This window comes from Topomyia yanbarensis, chromosome 3 (genome assembly GCF_030247195.1).
Source record: "Topomyia yanbarensis strain Yona2022 chromosome 3, ASM3024719v1, whole genome shotgun sequence".
NCBI lineage: Eukaryota > Metazoa > Arthropoda > Insecta > Diptera > Culicidae > Topomyia > Topomyia yanbarensis.
The window spans coordinates 138252640-138271827 of record NC_080672.1 but is presented as its reverse complement, the minus strand read 5'-3'; the positions used below and the strand labels follow the sequence as shown (position 1 = coordinate 138271827).

The window sequence follows — 19188 nt, the reverse complement described above, 5'->3', positions numbered from 1 at the left end:
TCCATTATACCAATCACTTTGACTCTTGGAAGCGAAGAATCACTTTCTCAGGTCGGTGTCCGTCAAATTGAGATGTTTGTTTATTTATTTATTTCACATTAATTATTTTTGCTAAGGAAATAGGGTAGACGAACCCTTATTCATCTCATTAGTCAGCATGCCACACTAACTATTGTAACTCGGCTTATGGATTGCGTTAAAATAGGTATCAGCAGCCTTGCTTCGTTTCTAAGAAACAGTAACATAAAAAATCTGGTTTGAAAAATGTAAAATACTGGCGTTTGAGCGGCACAAATAGTCGAGTACAACGCACCCTTATTCATCCTACCATTTGATTTAATGCGTTCACATGGGTGGGATGATTTAGGCAATCCATGAGACGTTTCTGATCTGCTGATTACTTCTTGTTTACTTATTCTGACGTTACTCCGAGGGGTGCGACGTCCAACAATATCGTTGATTCGATCCAACATCAAAATCAGACTAACGAAAGATGTTTATCGGACGAGTTTTTCTGTTCGCAGGAGTAGACCTGTTGACAGAACCCACCGCTGAATTGTCAAACAAACGTCTAATGGATTGCCTAATACAGGAGCTAAGATGAATTAGGGCACAGTAACCCTACATCCCCAAGTACTAGTTAAAGGTAAACGTAACTTATGGTACAGTTGACATTTTTTCAAAATTGTTCGGTGTTAAGCCAGACCGTACTAAGGGGCATTGTATTGATATTGAGAAAAACGAGTTTTTTAATTGTAGCATCCTTTACATTAGAAACGTAAAAACGAAAGTAAACGTCCCTCAGGACGCTATTGCAGATCTCAAAATTAGGTTGAAAACCTAACCTGAGGTACAGTGAAAACTAACAGATTTCCGTAGGCAATAAAACTACAAAATAATTTCGTTTTGCTGAATTAGACATGACGGTTTGCTTGCAAAATCTTTCGTGTTCATCTATTCCAAAAGAGCAGCCTATTATGACTACAAGCACGGGGGTTTGAGGGATAACATTGACAGTAAAACGAGATTTTCAGTGCCTCTACACGTTTATTTTTTCAATTACATAATTCGTTTTTTTGAATAAAACTACTGAGAACCTACCAATTCGATTGTTTCCCAGTAATTAATGCCTACACATTTCCTCGGAAACAGTACTTATTCCTCCGGCAGAACTGTCCAGTGTCTGATCTTACATAACTGTTTCCTGTTCCGAGCTCCCGTTCCATCCTTTAGTGGTACTTGTAGTTCCTGTGGTGCTTCAGTTTACCATAGTTAATGGTGTAGAAAAACACCATCCCACCAACAATCACCTGGAAGAACGGAGCGATTCCCATCCGCTTTGGCTGCCAGTACTTGTGTTGCCATCTCCAGAACGAACGGCTTATGGCACCAGCCATGGCTCGCGGATTTTTATCCCGACGGCCGAACCAAGCGCCTAACTCGTTCAACTTAACTTGTCCGATAGGAGTGTCCGGTTTTCCGTAGTAACGGGCCGGATCGTAGGGTCCATGTACCTTCGGATTGTACTCCGCCGGATAGTCACCGAAAGCCATCGCGAATAACTACTTTTGTTCGTTCGATCCGAGAATGAGTGCTCCGCAGACAATTTTCGTGGTCAGACTGCGCTGCTACACCAGCAAGAATGGAGAATGAAAATAATGAACGTCGGAAACATAGACATGAGTCGTGAGAAAAACGAAAAGTTTTAACTTGAAATGTTTCCTACCAGACTAAAAGACACTGAACCAAACTGATATACTTTTTTCACTAAAGCGGACCCCACACGAGCAGAATAATATACATGCCACCGAAAAACTACCTAAAATTCAGTACTTTTGACTCAATCTCGTGGAACTAGGGGCTTCATCTGAAAAACTCAACGTAGAGGTTAGGTATTTTTAACATGTTTTTTCCGTGAACGTTCTACAAAAAGCTTCGTCACCGAGCCGTTTGTCGTTATTTTTGCATAGAAAAATTACAGCATGTTGTTGAAATGATACACTATAATGTACGTAAGTTTTGATCAATTCGCTTCACGCAAAGTTTTAAAAAAATTCGCAAAAAAGTGTTTTTTTACGCTGTTACGTTTTTTTTACATTTTACTTTTTAGCGCGAAGTCTGCTATTTCACAAAAGTTTACACGTATTTAACAGACAAATTATTCGATTCTGTTTATAGCCAACCCACTAATCGATCCTAGGGGCAGATCACCTTTAATGCATTTTTACAAATCAGCGAAATTAAATGCATTTATTTCCATCAAAATTCATAAATTCATAATGTATGTGTATGTATGTCAAAACCCTCAAAAAAACTAGCCCTACATTCTACAAAACGTCGAACAAAGTGGATCAGCGTAGGACGTTTTTTGAACAAACATTTCTGCGAGGGAGTGCAAAGTGGATGCAAAAATAGAAATTGAATGCATTTTTCTAATTTGATGCATTTTTTTATATATTCCAAGAGTGATCTGCCGTTAGGTTCAATGCCAATCCAAATACAAAAAAAAAAGAAATAAAAAAAATAAAGATTTTCGTGTATGAATTTGCGCATTCGATTCGTCGGCGCGATCGACTGACTACATTTAAATGCAAGAAATGAGTTGTGTAAGCTTTACAAGGGCGAATGGGACACCTAATAGCGCTGAAACGAGGGCTGTGACCATATGTATTACACACATTAGCAACTTTTCGGCTAATTTTGTATCGGTCCAGTCAGTCTGCTTTTAGAATCCGCTGGTTCTGCCTCTTTTTTACTGCTTCAGTAAAAGCTTCTTGAAAAAAATATTTCGGTGAAATAAGCCCGTGATGGTATTATATCCCAGAGAACTCCCACACTGAACATGTTTCCAGAATTGAATTTTTGAGCAAGTCAACGAACGAAATAAACCCGAAGTACAAGTGGCGGTAGCGAAAATAATTGTACTTTGTTTTTGAAAATAATATGAACTCAGTTCCAACGGTCAACTTGAATGGATTAAATTCATTGATTCCAGATCCAAATTTAATTGGTTCAACAGTTGTTTCATTATAACAGTATTTTAATAGTTTTCCTTGACCCCCAAACTGCGTCAGATAGTTAGCTCAACCGCTGTCACTTCATACGTTTTGGCAGCAGCCGGGGTTAAAACATGACTAGGTTTCACTTCAAGGTAAAACGACATAAGACCAAAAGTTGAGCAACTGGAATAATAACTAGGGCAGTCCGGTGTTTTGTGATGAAAAATAGACGTTTGACTACCAGTATCGGAGTTGATTATGCTTTCTCGTCGATCGATGATTTGCTACCGAAAAACAATACGGTAATTTTGAAACACTCGCACAGGAGTAGCAGTGGGCTCTTGGTGGATCTGCCGAAAGCAGTATGCGCCGTGGTAGTGGTTTTTGGTTTGCAGCCAAACTCACATTTAAAAAATGCCTCACCAGGAAACCAAATTTATTAACCTGGCCAATTATTTACTAACAAAAACAAACTGAAAAAAAGTCAATATCAAAAGGCACACTTTGATCAGCTAGCGATGCCAGCATCGTTTTTCTGCCGACTTTCACATGTCAAGACGAATTGGGTAGTTTATTCCGCCTCCTTGGTGAACCAAGAAATGATGACCCTTTTGTATGGGACTTTGGCGTATTTAATTTGTATTTGGCCAATCTACCATCATATTATATTTCACTTAATCCTTTTAACTTTTGGTGTAATATCAGACCTGAAAAGATTTTTTTCGTGCGAGGTATACTGCCGCTAGAAGCATAATTGTCCCATGTGTATAGGGATTCCCATAGCACATGGGACAGTAATGCTTCTAGCGGCAGTATACAAGAAGAAATAATATGCGCAATCAAGCGAAATAAAGTAGTATCAAGCAGGTTCTCAGGCGATACGATCCTCAAAAACGCCGATCCGCCAAGTTAGTTTTAGAAACGACAGCTAATAACATTAGGTTTGTTCCAGTACCAAGATAAACTGGAAGTACTCCGGAGAAAATCGTTCCTGTACTCTCGTCTTCTCTTTTTTCTTCTTCTGATAGCAAACCGGAGTAAAAAGGAGCAAGTATTTTTTCATACTATGTTGCGTTTCGGCTTCGCCTCTTCAGAAACCGACATTAACTTATTGTCGGAATAGATTAGCGCCGGCTTGACGCAAATCCCTTAAAACTAAAACACACTTTGTGTTTCAATCGAACAACTGATCAAACGTGATACCCCGTTCGAGCAGAAGTTCTGTTTATGCCGATGAGACACAGTGAAGCCGGAACTTGTCTTGGCTTAGCAGACCTATGCAAAAGCACTATGCTATATTTCACCCTAAGGAGGAAAATTTGGTAAAAACCAAAATTTCTCACTAGGGTGAAAATGTGTTGGTAAAAACCAGTCTTTGTACAGGAGGGCACAAATCCTTATTTCATACTATGTTGCGTTTCGGCTTCGCCTCATCAGATACCGACACTAACTTATTGTCGGAATAGATTAGCGCCGGCTTTGTATTTTTTGCTTCTGTTACTCTGGAGTGACTTCCGTGTACTGGAACAAACCTATTGTTTATTGATCATTGTATGAAATGCCTTAACCTCACAAATTTGACAAGTTCTGGTCCTTTTGTTTACAGTTTGGACTTAACAAATTAAAATTCTATTAAAATAAGCTTAGTGCTAATAATGAATTACCAAGAAATTTTACCGCAAAACTACTTACCGATTCAGGGAACACTAAAAGTAATTGATAAACAAATAATTAGTTCACTTATTAGTTCTTTCATATACATTTTCGCACAGTAGGGAATAGCACAATTTAATTGAAAGGTGCTCTAGAGAACATTTGAAGACTTTTTTTTCAATAGGTCCAATCTGCAAAAGAGAGCCTCTCTTTGTTTACTTTCTCTTCCGCGAATTACTCGGTCACCTTTCTGATTTCCCTTCAACTGTATGCATAATAAGCTAGTAAAAACCTTGGTCTTTTGAAACATTCTAATAAATATTTAAAAGCTTTATGGTTTCGCAGTAATAATCGAAAGAGAAAGCGAAAAAAGAGGGCTCTCATTTGCAGATTGGCCTAATGAAAAAGTCTTCATTTCTCGACAAACATATGATTACGGCCTAAAAGCCAACTGTAAAATCCACTTTTAATGGAAATTCCGGACAAACCGTTACTAGTTGAACACAGTTTACAACAGTTTATGAAAGAGAAAACTTTTCTCTTTCGTTTACTACCAACATCTGTGATTGGCATGTAACGGTTTGTCCGGAATTTCCATTCAAAGTGGATTATGACAGTTAGCTTTTAGGCCGCAATCATATGTTTGTCGAGATTTATACTTCTAAAACATTATTCCCAATATATTTCAAATGCTGCATTTTGAGAATACGAATAATCTGTAAGTTCAAAATGTAATCAACAGGACCACCACCTGTCATATTTAATGCATGACGTCAATGTGCAGTGACCAATAATGAATTTGACCAAACCTTTTCCAATTTTCTTAATGTTTACGTTTCTTAGATAGGCCCTTTTCAAATTTTTCGCTGGGTTTTTGAAATATTTCATCGGTCATGACAGTTCCATTTGTTCCATCGATTCAGTCATGCGTTGTGTTTTGATTAAATTTTTGGGATAGTTTTCACAGGTGGAAGTTTAAAGCAAGCAAAAATTATTAAACTTACATACAAAGTAGAACTCTTTAGCGCACGAAATACAAATTGTGGCAGATATATCATTAACAACCAGAATCAGAAGAGTTTCCAATCTTCATTTGACCACTTTGACAACTTTAAAACCGGTCATGAATTGCATGTAGAAGTACCCAGTTATGGCTAGTGTGATTGTGAAAAGCGGCGTATTTAGTGATTACAATTGTAAATGAAAGTTTCAATTACTAGTGTTGAAAATGGTAATTTAAACTTGTTCCGCGATTTTTACATGGTAGTCACATACCCCCTCTTGTGCAGAAAAGGGTTGGGAATCACTCAGTGACTGCTGTCAACACGCACTCAATCATCATATCATCGCATTTACCTTCGAAGTCACGAAGGGTAAAGACACCTACAATGGTATAAAGAATTATAAAACGGCGGTGTATGTATTTTGGATGTTAGGCGAAACAATAATTTGATGTCTATTTTTTGTAATATTGATTACTTTCTATATTGCTCATTGATTAGGCATGATAAGTCAATAATTCTTGACTAGTACCGATAAAAAACCAAACATAATTTTATGTGCACCACACATATGATAAGCATGTCTACAGCATGCAAACATAAATTATAGAATTCGCGCAGTTTGGTGTGGAATCTGCTAGGAAACGAGTTTCTCTGTGGTAAACTATTATAATTTTGATGCATTATAATTTTAAGTGGTTATTGCTGCTACGGGACAATTATGCATAGAGCGGCAGTTTATGTGACAGATATTCTTTAAGGGCTGCTACGAATTGCAAACAAGGTGTTGGAAATCAACAGATTCAATATAGCGAGCGTCATCATCGTATGATAAGGCTAGCTGTCCAAAATTACTGAGGGGACATTCCGTTATTTACCAAGTACATCGCAACAGTAAACGGATGACAAACTAGCAACAAGAATCAACGCAAAGTAGTTTTAATTTGTAATTTTATTAGTGTGAACGAGAACCTGGTAGTGAAGACTGTTTTTCAGGTCAAGGAAAAAAACATGTAATTTTTAACAAATTTAAAGCATTCTAATATACAACATTTAGAAGAAAAAAAACATTTCAAATTCATGCTTTTGTGCCTTCTCAGCAAACCGTTTTGGTGAGTAGAGCATTGCAAAAACTCATCAACCCCCCCCCCCCCCACCCCCCCCCGCCCCCCACCATCAATGTGACAAAATATAACGAAGAAAACTCAGTTGCCAAATTTCCCTTGGGGGCCCGAAATTTTTCACATTGGTGCTATGGAAAAAATATATTAAATACTATAACTTTTGAAGTAGCACTCGGAAAATTACAGTTTATAACTTATTTTTAAAATTTGTTAGACAAACCTACGCTGATCCACTTTGACGTTTTGTTGAATGTAAGGTTTTGACGTATTACACACATTGCACGCAATGCAAAATACATTATGAATTTCTATTTTGGTGGAAAGAAATGCATTTAATTTCGCTGATTTTTAAAAATGCATCACAAGTGATCAGCCTATAGGTTCAAAATGATGTAAAATTCGGCATCTGATCTTAGTTTGATATTCGTCACTATAAGAAGAGGGGAAGAACCTTGAAATTTCAAACATGTAGGGCTAGTTGTTTTGTATGGTTTTGACGAATTAATTAATTTAGAATATTTATGTGGTTCGGTAATCTTACTTTGATAAAATTATCCCAAATCGTCCAAAGTTCTAACATCGCGTCCACTGACCGAAAAAAATATCGCCCACGTCCGAGAGCTAGCAGCATTTTTTATTTTGACAGTCTCGAAGTGAGAGTGGTTGTGTATTTGTATCGTTTTTTTATGGGAGAGCGAGCAAACGAGTTTGTTTTGCGGCTGAGCAAGAGAACGGCGAGATTTTTTTTGTTGGGTGTTGAAAACGCACACGCACACATGTTTGCAAAAAGCAAGATGGCCACCGTTGTTCGTTCTTCCTCGTCGTCGACCGTCGTAACAAAAATTGAAATTTAGTGCAAAAATCAGGACAGTTTTCTGTGCTTTTTCAGCGCTATTTTGCGGTTGAAGTGCAGTGCGAGTGCTTGTGATAGAAGATTCTGCCCCGGGGGCAGGCAATTGGACCTAAATTGCTCCCGAATGTGTGAAAAACTGTCGCTCGTTCTGTGAGAAGTAGCACGAAAGGAAAAGTGAAACTCAGCGCAGTGTCTTCCTGCTGGTATCGATTTGTGTTTGTTTTAATTTTTCGTTCCCATTGGAAAAAGTTTTGGCTGCCCAAATAGTGCGTTGATATATAGTTTTATTGAATTACGGTGCTCCGGAGAAAAATTGTGCAGTGAACAGACGGTAGCCCAAAGAGCTCCAACGACGGCGGAAGCAATGAGTTAAACTTGATGGGTGTCCCCCATTTCGCCACCAGCAGCCTGAGAGCAGTGGAGCTACAAGAAGCACCAGCAGAGCGCACACACGGAGAAAATGGTAAATTTTTATTTTGTTTTTGTCGCGATCGATTTTCCGTATGTTTGCTGATTCCATCTCATTTCGGTATATTTTCATGTTTTAGACGAAACTGGTTCAACAGCCATCGTCGAGTGCTACTGATCAGCCACTTCCAGTTTCGGAACCCAGTGACGATCGCGAGCAGTCTCCACAGGCAAGTTCTACACCCGCAAAATCCCTAACAACACCAACCGGAAAGCGACCTCAGCAGCTGCAACCGACGCCTCCACTTAGTAGGAGGACCTCAACACGTTTGACCTCAATCCGAAATGATAGTCTGTCATCAGCTTCTTCCACTTCGTCGTCGTCATCTCTTTCCTCGGTGGGGGATTGGGAAACGACTGAAACTAAACCAGCACCTAACGAAGATGTCTTTAAAGTGCCATCAACTACCCCCGGAGGTGTGTCAGTATTTGGAGAAGAACCGACAGAATCAGGTGTTATCTGTCGTTTGCCATTGGATCGATTACAAGCAATTTTGGGTGCGCTGAATATTCTGAAAAATCCTTCGGATGGTGAGCCAGGAACAAGTTGCTCTAGTCCAAGTCCTATTTACAAATTGCTTTGTCTGTACTGCGATCGAACGTTTACTAGCCAGACGTTAATGGCCAAACACACGGACCGAGTACATCGAATAACGAAGGAGCGACGAAGTAGTAGCAGAGTAATACCAGCGACCAATGATGGGGCGTATCCCAATTGTAGCTATTGCAACAAGGGCAAAGTGGCAACAACATCCGAGGATCTTCCGCAACTGTTCAAACATTTGGTCGATCGGCATTCCGATCGATATTTTGCTTGCGAACCTTGCGGTGTACGATTTCCTAGTGATGAATCCCGCGATTCTCATCTGGAAACACTTCATCCGTCAAACGACAACCCGGATTCAAGTCGCAATCGGCCCAAATCGAAAGCTGCCCTTAAAAGTTTCAACGTCAAGTCGAAAAGTTGCGAAATTGTAACCACCCCGCTTACCATTCAGGTCGACTTCGACACGGAAGCGATGAAGAATCTCACTATTGAAAATATTGATGCAGTAGATTCTCTGTCCGCTGCCCTAGGGTTGGTAGGCTCAACCACCTCAAACACTACTCGCCTTCGAAGTTCAGGACGAGCATCTGCTGCACGATCGATGACTTTAGCTGGAGGATCAAAATCAAAATTAGCTAAAAAGTCTGACAAAATGATGATGCGTTCCTCCGAACCGATGCTTTCGAGATTAGGCATAGCACAGCATAGAACTTCACAGCAGGGACGAAAAACGATCAACACAAAAACCCGCCGGAAAACGGCGACTGCCGATAGCGCCAGTTGTTCGTCTTCTCTCTCTGCAGCTTCCTCTTCTCAACCGGACAATCACTACAACAAAATTACCAAATTGAAAACCATTCGTTCCACCCTGAACAATCCAAGCGGCAGCTCCGAGAGCGACTTTGTTGTTTCGCGTGGAAAGAATGATATTGTCAGCACCTTTGACGAAGATTTTTACGAAAAAGTCAATGCAAATGTTCGCCAAAACTTAAGCTGTCACCTAGATGGTAAAATAGAAGCCACTACCCCGAACGCACCATCACCAATCAGTCCTGTTGCGTCAGTTCCGGCAATACGTTCTACCGTTGTCAAAAGTCCCCTCCAATCGGAAAGTAAAATTCACGAAGCCACCAATTTACCGGCGCTGACTGTCTTTCCCACTTTGCTTACCGTTGAACAGTACGGTACGGATTTAATGCCCGTGACCAAAATTAAGAAACCGATCACAAAAAACTCCTGGAAGTGGAAATGGGATTTTGTCAAAAAGTACAAGTACGTTAGCGAGAACGGAAAAATTGTAAAGAAAATAAAACAACCAACTTTGGGATTGCGGGATCTGTCCAAGCTGGACATGTGGACGCAGCTAACAATGCGTACTAAGCACGAGCTGATCCGTAATCGTCGAAGTCTCTACCAACCGGGAAGCTCTATTGCCGAAGTGGGTGATAGTCTTCGACAAGAGCAACGCAAACAGGTCTACGAACTAAACCAGATTTTGGACACACGCGTTCTGCCACAAATCACACTCGAACAACACGATCAAAGTATTATCAAGTTAGAAGCTGAATCAGTGGATGATGCGAACCTGGCGGTATCTCAACTGGCAGATGCCCAGCGACTGTCCAACACTTTGGACGAAGACTTCATCGAAAGTCTGCAGTTGTTGAAATTACCGAACACAAGCGGTCGACTACAGGTCATACTCAGCGGCGAGTGGGCCCGACCACGATGTTACATATGCTATTGTTGCGGTGACAAGTTTGGTTCCCTCAAACAGGTAGAAGAACATAAGACTTTCCGTCATCCGTACGTGTACTCCACCTACTATGAGATAGTCGGACGGGAACTTATTGAAAAACAACTGTTCAAACATTTTTTCATCCCTCTGTCCGCTCTTACTATGCACCGAATCCACTACGCTCGTCTATCAAACTACCCATCGAGTAGCTTTGACCGTCGAACGCCACCAACCCGTCAACCGTCTTCTGAATCTGCTGCCACCATCACTGAGATTAAAAGCGAAGATTCCTCCTCGAACGAAGCTACCTCGTTTTCGACGGCCACCTCGTCCTCGTCGCTTCTTTCACTGTCAGGTCAAACTGCAACCAGTATTGTATCGTCCTGTTCGTCCCGATCTACTCTGGACATGCTACTTACGGCTGGTCAAGATTTTACCACCTCATTTACCACTTATCCATCCGAACCAGGACCGGTGCAGTGTTCAAAATGTCAAAAGGAATGTGTCAATACCCTTGTACTGTACGCACATATCCTTAACTGTACCAACGACTACATCTGGCTACAGGCGAAGAAACGAATGAAATATCGACGGGCCAATAGGCGCCGGAAAGGATGTACCAAGGCGGCGCTGGCTGCGCGAAAGGCTGCCCAGTCGTCCACTGCTCATGCTGCGGTCGAGAAATCGGAAACGGCTAGTAATCACTCCGGAGTCGATGCAGACAGTAGTAGCAGCACTAGTGGCTCGGAATCCAAGAAAAAGATAAAATCACCGCCCAGACCGAGGGAGAAAGACAGTAAGTACTAAGTTGTATACATGTTTAACTAGATATATTTTTGATTGATTTCATACCAATGGGAGCAAAATCCAACATTTATATGAAACCTATGAGTCTTAATGGGAGCGTCTGATGTAAAGTGCTCAAACCGAAAGTAATTTTGTTTTACAATTTTGAAGGCAAGGCAGAAATGGGCCTCTTGTGTAATATTAATGCCGATTTCGGTTTTAGATCAGAGTCGCCCTAGGTTCGCTCTAATATTTACAAAATCCATACAAAAGTGACAGCTCAGAGCGAACCTAGAGCGACTCGGTTCTAAAAACGAAATCAGCATAAGACTTATTTATTATATTTCAACATGCACGAAAAAAATGAGCGTTACAAGAGTAGGCGTCCAATCGATTCCACGTGTTGATAAAATTGTCTGAAACAGGAAATTCAATAAGATTTTTAGTACCCAACCTTGTAGTTACTCGATGAACCAAAAACGGGTCCGCACACTTGGTTGTAGAGGTTTCCAGCCTCTAATCGCAGGGGCTATAGGAAGGTCGATATTTCGTATAATTATTGGCGCTCTGATGCTGTCAAGATGTTCTCTATATCATCTGCTTGGGAGGTATGCCAAGATGTTCTGGTTGGACGGCTATCGATATCGTGATAGTCATTCTCACAAACGCAATGATTATTCTTAGTAAGTCCTATACGACGGAGATGCGCATCAAACGTGTAATGGTTGGACATGAGCCTTGACATTGTACAAATAATGTCTCGGTTCACATCCAAACCCGTAAACCAAGCATTCGTGGATAACTTCGTGATAATGGAATGTAACTACGGTTCCAGTTGCCCATTGCTCCATGAAGTTTGCCAACAACCGAGCGTCCTTGGCTAAAGAGTCCGCATTCACATTGTCCACGATAGAGCAGTCTAACGGGACCCAAGCCAAGATAATCTGATAAGATTTTTCAGATAAAGCAATCAGATGCTCCCGTATTTTCCCTAGCAATCAGATGCTCCCGTATTTCCTCCAGGAAATACGGTGAGTGCTTTCCAGGCTTTACCGCACGGAGGGCCTCTGTTAACGCACATTCAAGTGTCTGTTGAGGTGTCGGATTTATCTATGGAACACTGTTTCGGTCGCGATGGAGTAAAACTCGCGGGTACGATGAACTACTATTGGTATATATTAATCACTTTCCGGACAAAATGGCGGACTGACAATAACGAACAAATACCTTACTTAACGAATATTAACGAATGATGAACACACAGTATTGACTAACTAATGTATAAAGTACAAACATAACACGTGCCTGAACTGCTGTGAGCTAGGCTATTGTACCCTTTGATGATTGCAGATTGGTTCAACCGGAAACTCTTTTCTGACCGGAAACACATACTGACGACGATATATGACTGACAGAAAGGCAAATTATCCTCACTACCACTACGCTGAATTAATCTGATCTAAAGGGCATTCCGATGGCACTTATGTTGTGGGTACAGTAAAACCCTATTACTATTTGAGGCAGAGGGCACAAAAAGGCAGATTGTGGGGAAGCCACCAAATGTGCCAACTGTGGAGGTAACCACCAAGCAAATACACCAGAGTGTCCTGAAAGGGAAAGAAGACGACGAATCCTCGAAGTGATGATAAACCGACAGGTGACGTACAAAGTAGCAGAAGCTGGATACCTGAAGCTGTTTAACCGATTTGCTGGACTGGAAAAAGCTACAGATTTGGAAAGCGCAGAGATTGGAGCATCAAAGCATGAAACGAACAGGAAAGGTAGAACACGGCTCAGAAACGATAGAGCTCACTCACAAGCAGACCCAAATTTGTCGCACCTAAAATAGTCGACACAGCACCATAGATTAAAGCAGGGGAACCCTACGTGTGGATGTCCGGGCAATCCGTGCAGAGCCACGGACTTCGAACGCTTCATCGACAAGCTGCGCAAAGATTTTATCTCCGAAACAAGAAATCAAAACTGGATCCTTCCATTGAAACTCCTGTAAATAAAAATTGGGGAGAAGGTCACTGAAACGAAAACGGAAATAGAGAGAGATCAGAGCGAACAACATCCAGGAGATTATCAACAGAAATACAGGGCATCAAGGGTCCCCAATCAGAACAGCCGGAAACAGCAGCAGTGATGTGTAAAACTCTAAAAGTACTACAAAATAACATACAGAGTATCAGACCTATGGAGACAAAAGAAGAGCTGCATCACTTCCTAGGAGAGAACGACGCCCACATAGCCATCCTTCAAGAGATCTGGCTTAAGAAAAACGAAAATTTTCGACTGCCACGGTATCAACTGGAAAGCCAAAGAAGAAATGAAGGCTGGGGAGGAGTCGGGATCCTCATTCACGAAAGTCTTCAATACAAAACGATCAACATTCCCAACATGCTCCCGATGGAAGTTTTAGCAATCTGAATTTAAAAAGGGTTTGATCCAATCACCCTGGTGTCGGTGTATGTGCCCCCCTAATAACGAGCGACACAAGGAATGTCTCGCCAAAATAAACTATCTATTTGAGGCCCTTCAAGATCTCGAGGGCGAAATCCTTATCGAAGGAGATTGGAATGGACACCACAAAAACTGGGACCCCAAAATAAGACCTTTTCCTAAAGGAAACCTCATAATCAGCCTGATCGAGACGTCTAATTTAGTACTGATGAACAACGGTACCACGACATGTCTGAACACATCGGTACGAGAAAGCTCAACACCAGATCTCACTCTAGCGACACCAGGGATTGCACGGAAAACCACATGGAAGGTAATGAATCAGGAATTTGAAAGCGCCCATTTGTGCATTATGGCGGAAATAGGGAGTACAATCCCTATTTACCCAAGGCAGACGACCAAAGTAAATCAGGAGAAGGCAATCCAGTTGCTGAATGAGACCGACATAGAGTGTTTCCATAACCCGGAAGAAATACAGAACAATTTCGAAAAATGTATACAGCAAGCGTCGTACGTCGTTAGAAACAAAAAAGCCAACTACTTGAAGAAGTGGTGGTGGAACGACATCGAAGAGGCGTATAAAATCAAACAGGAACGGTTCGCTACCTACAACAGAAATAAATCACTATGAAGCCAGCTGGAGTGCCAGAAAGCGAGGGCAATTCAGAAGCGAAGGATAAGGAAAGCAAAAAGGGAACACTGCAAAAAAAATTTGGAAGAAGTAGACGAATCCACGCCGCCAAGACAATTATGGAACATAATTAACGGTTTGGACGTAGCACTCACTAAGCCGGTTACCTGGAAACCAGAAATTACGATAGAAGGAAAAGCAATACTAAAACACTATTACGAGGGGAAGTACACTCCGTCGATCAGACCGAACACGGAAACGAGGGAAGAACTGAAACGGTATGAGGACCCTATTACAGCGAATGAAGTACTAAACATCCTAAGAAGCAGAAAAAAACATTCAGCACCGGGAGAAGACGGCCTGTCGTATGAGATATTAAAAGGTCTCAACTTCAAATTCCAACTGAAGATCTGTGAGATGCTGAATGAGGTGTTTATGACAGAAGAAATTCCTGAAAGATGGAGGGATACTGATGTTAGACCCTTTCAGAAACCTAAAGGAGATCCTTTAGACCCGTCTTCGAAGAGACCCATATCCCTGATGAACATAAACATCAAGCTAATAAACGGGGTCATAAAAGACAGGTTAAATGAGATCATAGAAGTCAAAACCTCTTACCCAGACTCTCGTTCGGATTCCGTAAGAACTGCTCAGCATCAACTTGCATAAACTACTTGATCAACAAATACAAGAAGCGAAAATGGAGAAAAAACAAGTCATAGGCGTTTACCTGGACCTATCGAGAGCATTCGATAGTGTAGCACTGAACACTCTGATGAGCACCCTAGTTTCCGTTGGAATCCCAAACAAACTCATTTCGTGGCTACACACGTATCTGAGCAGAAAGAGAATGATACTGCAGACGAGCAGTGCAAGCATCTCAACGGAGATAAGCGAAGGACTGCCGCAAGGATGCACCTGCTCGCCCACGCTCTTTAATCTCTATACAATCCCCCTGCACGAAATAGAAGACGACGGCTGTGAGCTGGTACAATTTGCAGACGATTTCGCTGTAATGGCCACGGGGAAAACCTGGAGGAAACTTCAGGGAAAATCAACACGCTCTTGGAGAAACTAGTGGTTGCACTAAAAAGGCTGAAACTAGAGCTCCAACGTCAGCAAATGCGCAGCGGTCGTCTTTGGCAATAAAAAGTACGAGCATCTAAAGATCAAAATAGGACATGAGGAAGTGCAGATAAACAATACCCATGGGTACCTTGGCTTCACACTTGATCGAACCCTCACATACAGAAAACACATTGAGGAGGTCAAAAGAAAATGAAGCACAAAAATTAACATCATAAAGCTGCTCGGCAGAAAAAAACAGCAATGCAAGCCCTGACACCCTTGTAAAAGTTGGCAACGCACTGATCAGAAGTAAAACCGAATATGGGGCCCAAGTCTACGGGGCTGCAGCTACAACCAACCTACAGAAGATACAAACACTTCACAACGCCTACCTCCGATGCGCAATGCGGTTCCTGAAAACGACACCAATACACGTTATCCAGGCAAAAACAGGTCAGCTGCCACTCAAAGCTCAAAGACAGGATTGAACTACTCTCGCTCAGGGAAATTCTGAAATCCAGCTTCCATCGTAATCAACTCCAACCTTTCATCGAGAAAGCGATGAACGCTGGAACAGACAACGGCTCATTTCTGACCAGAACGGCAATGATGTCGTCTGCCAATTACAGCCCAAGGATCACCAGCTGGAAAAAGAACTCAGCGTCGCAAATGCAAAGCTAAAAAAAACAAAATAAATATTAAACTCTTCGAAGGTCAAAAGTCCAAAACAGATCACAATCGGAAATTCTGGGAAAAAAAGTTTCTCGAGATAAAGAAGGAAAAATTTGAAGGTTACAGCATCATCTACACCGACGGATCGAAGTCAGTCCAAGGAACAGCAGCAGCAACTTACGATGCAACGGACCACGAAGTAGAGAGCTTTAAAATAAACGAAAACTTCTCGATCCATAATACGGAACTACTTGGTATCCTAAACGCAGTAAAAATGATAATGAGAAAAAGGTACGAAAAAGCGGTGATAATGATTGACTCTCCGGGGGCGTGCCAAACGTTATTCAACAATGCATTACTGAAGGAAAACTACCTAGCCTGGACCATCTGGAAAACGTTAAAAGCAGCCGATGCGCGAGATATTCATATCCAGTGGATTCCTAGCCATTGCAGTATTATAGGAAATGAACGTGCGGATCTGGATGCAGTAAAAGCAGGAAGAGGAGAACAAAACGAGTTCAATTCACTTACCCTGGGGGACGCGATAAAACTAGCGGAAAAAGAAGTATGGAGCGCCTGGACCACGGAATACCAAAACATCTCAGGAGAAAAAGGCACAACTCACTTCTTATACATGAACAAGCCTGGAAAAAAGATTTGGTGTCACAATCTTGATCTTAACACAAACGAAAAGAGAATACTGAATAGGATCCGTTCAGGACATACACTCACCAAGGAATGGTTATACCGATGGCATTGAGAGATAGACGACCTCTGCGAAATCTGTGAAGTTCAAGAGAATTTGCAGCACCTACTATACGAATGTCCAAAACACAACGTTCAAAGAGTTGAATTTCACGTCCTAGAATACTTCAAACCACTCAAAAACATCCTACAAGAAAACGTAGAAACAGATCTAAAACAACTAACAAACTTTGTTAGAAAAACAAAAATACAAATTTGAGCGAAACGATCAATTTGAAAACCAAAACAGACAACAGTAAAGTCCGTCCTGCACACAAAGTGGGTACGCGAACCGACTTTCATCAATCAAAATAATCTGCGTCGAGATGGATCATATAAACGGTCTTAGACGCCAAACGACACAGCAAACAAAAAAAACCCTATTACTGTGTTGATAATGGATTGGATATAGGCGCAAACAGCCTCAGCTGAGACTAAGTAATAGTCTGCGGATAAGGTGCCAATGATCCCAATCGGGCTTAAAAGCATAATGAATGGCAGCTAATTCCGCGACGTAAATTGAAGTAGGATTGCTAAGTTTGAATCAGCCAGCAACATTTTCGTTGACGATACAGAAGTCTGTGAATCCGTCGAGAATTGATCCGTCAGTGTAGAACATTTTGCCGCAGTCGACTATAGTAGCATAGTACTCATCATGGGTGGCTGATACAATGAAATCTTTTTATACAATAGTATAGTTCACTGCACACCGCCATCGCCAAAGGGAAGGAAATATTACTTGAATACCTACTTAAGAAGATGCGGGAACCCACGTAATCTTCATAGGCATTACGGGTGTTGGAATTGGTTAGTAGGAGATGAAAATGGGATTGGGTTTGGAGTGATTTATATAATATTCTATTAAATGGATAATAAAAATCAATTATAAATTAGATTGGTCTCACCAAATTCACTTGGCTGGTCTGTAACAGGTGCAGGCTTCAGGAACCACTGTTATGCTACAGTTTCCGAGCATTGCGCTTAGATGGGATATCGCAACAATAAAAAATCTCAGATGAAGTTGAAGAAGGCATCGATGATGATCCGGGTGTCTGGTCTGATTGCAGACCACTAACAGACCAATACCGAACCTGACGTTTCACTAAGCTGAGTATATTATTATGGAGTCAGCTGAACACAACAGATTCGAATGTGCAAGAATATAGCACAGTTCTCAAAATTCCTCAGCGCGAGGAAAAGCCGAGAATTGCAGTACGAAGATTTTTTTTTTTGCGAAAAAGCGTGACAGATTAAGATCCGCCTTAGGTCAAAGCCTTCTTCTCAGTATAGGAGGGCACTTATCTGTTTACTTGATATTCGACTGGATACACGATTCGGCCCACAGATCACTTTTTTGCACGCACCAAGGACTTGCAAAACGCATCCACGGGACAACATGTCACGTCTTCCGGATCATCCGCGTTAAAATTAAATTTCTAGATATTGTTAATCGGGAAGACAAATGTTGCACAATCTTTTCCCAGCACAAATGAAGCAAATACACCAGAATAAATGAGCAAATTGAAAAAAATGCGCTTAGGTTTTGTTGTTCAAAAAATTGACGGGAACGAAAAAAATATCCGTTGCCTACCAGAACATTTTGCCGCAGTCGACTTGATTGCATTTATTATAAAAAATATTGAGGATCACTTGTGAGCGAATGTGATCCATAATTCCACAAATCTCTTACTTCATGGATGTGTCGAAAAAAAACCGCTGTCTACTGGTTCTGATGGTTCAAGTTTTCGATTTTTAATGGATCTAAGCGACGTTAAAATTCTCGTGTTCATAATTGAGAAAGGCACAGTTGCACCGCTAGGTGGATTAAAACAGGTTTTTTCATGTATGCATGATTAGATTTTCTTTCTTTTTATCATGTTATTTCATGTTAGTTATATTTATTTCGTTTTTATCACAAACTGACAAATCTCTTATTTAATATATGTCGTAATTTATGAATTAATCTTATAAAACCCCAAAACTACATCGATCTTGGATACCAATTCGCCACCATCATTTCGAAAAAAAACTTTCATTAGTTTTGAGCAGTGATTCTCAACCAGGAGCTTGAGGATTCTTATGGGAATCAGGAGTCAGAATATATTGGCTTAAATGGTACGTTCTCTGTATGTAGCCGAGGATTTGTGCCTTGTCGTGTTTTCTCATCAGTAGTAGAATTGGAAAGGGGGGAAAAATAACAGCACGAAAACAAACAGCAGGTAAATTAAACTAAGAAGTAGTTCAAATCGCCTGCGAGTAAGCCTAAAGCTCTTTAACATGAATTTTTAGTATTTCTGTGAGTTTCAGTTGTCCAAACACAGTGTCGTCTATATAAAGACGATCGAAAACTCAAAATCGCCCTACTGGGCAGTTCCGTAGTCGGATTCGCAAAGATCACATGTAAATGACTCAATGCGCTGAATAGTTGCCATGTGATA

At 41.1% G+C, this 19188-nt stretch overlaps 2 protein-coding genes across 3 annotated transcripts in view; one reads left to right on the top strand and one right to left on the bottom strand.

Moving 5' to 3' along the window:
• Window positions 1–1027: 1027 nt before the first annotated feature.
• Window positions 1028–1653, bottom strand: LOC131691910 (putative ATP synthase subunit f, mitochondrial). Its single transcript, XM_058978655.1, has one exon. The coding sequence runs from the start codon at window positions 1551–1553 to the stop codon at window positions 1230–1232; it is 324 nt and encodes a 107-aa protein (XP_058834638.1). The 5' UTR covers window positions 1554–1653; the 3' UTR covers window positions 1028–1229.
• A 3927-nt stretch (window positions 1654–5580) lies between these two features.
• Window positions 5581–19188, top strand: part of LOC131692797 (uncharacterized) — a 49994-nt gene continuing 36386 nt past the window's right edge. Inside the window, exons 1-3 of one of the 2 annotated variants that reach the window (XM_058980084.1) lie at window positions 5581–5883; window positions 7667–8093; window positions 8179–11179. In XM_058980084.1, the coding sequence (XP_058836067.1) occupies window positions 8091–8093; window positions 8179–11179 (3004 nt within the window). In that variant the 5' untranslated portion in view covers window positions 5581–5883; window positions 7667–8090. The remainder of the gene's footprint in view (window positions 5884–7666; window positions 8094–8178; window positions 11180–19188) is intronic. The other variant, XM_058980085.1, reaches the window with a different exon arrangement.

Coding starts and splice junctions, on each gene's coding strand:
- LOC131691910 (XM_058978655.1), bottom strand. CDS start 1,553: ATGGCTTTCGGTGACTATCCGGCGGAGTACAATCCGAAGGTACATGGA.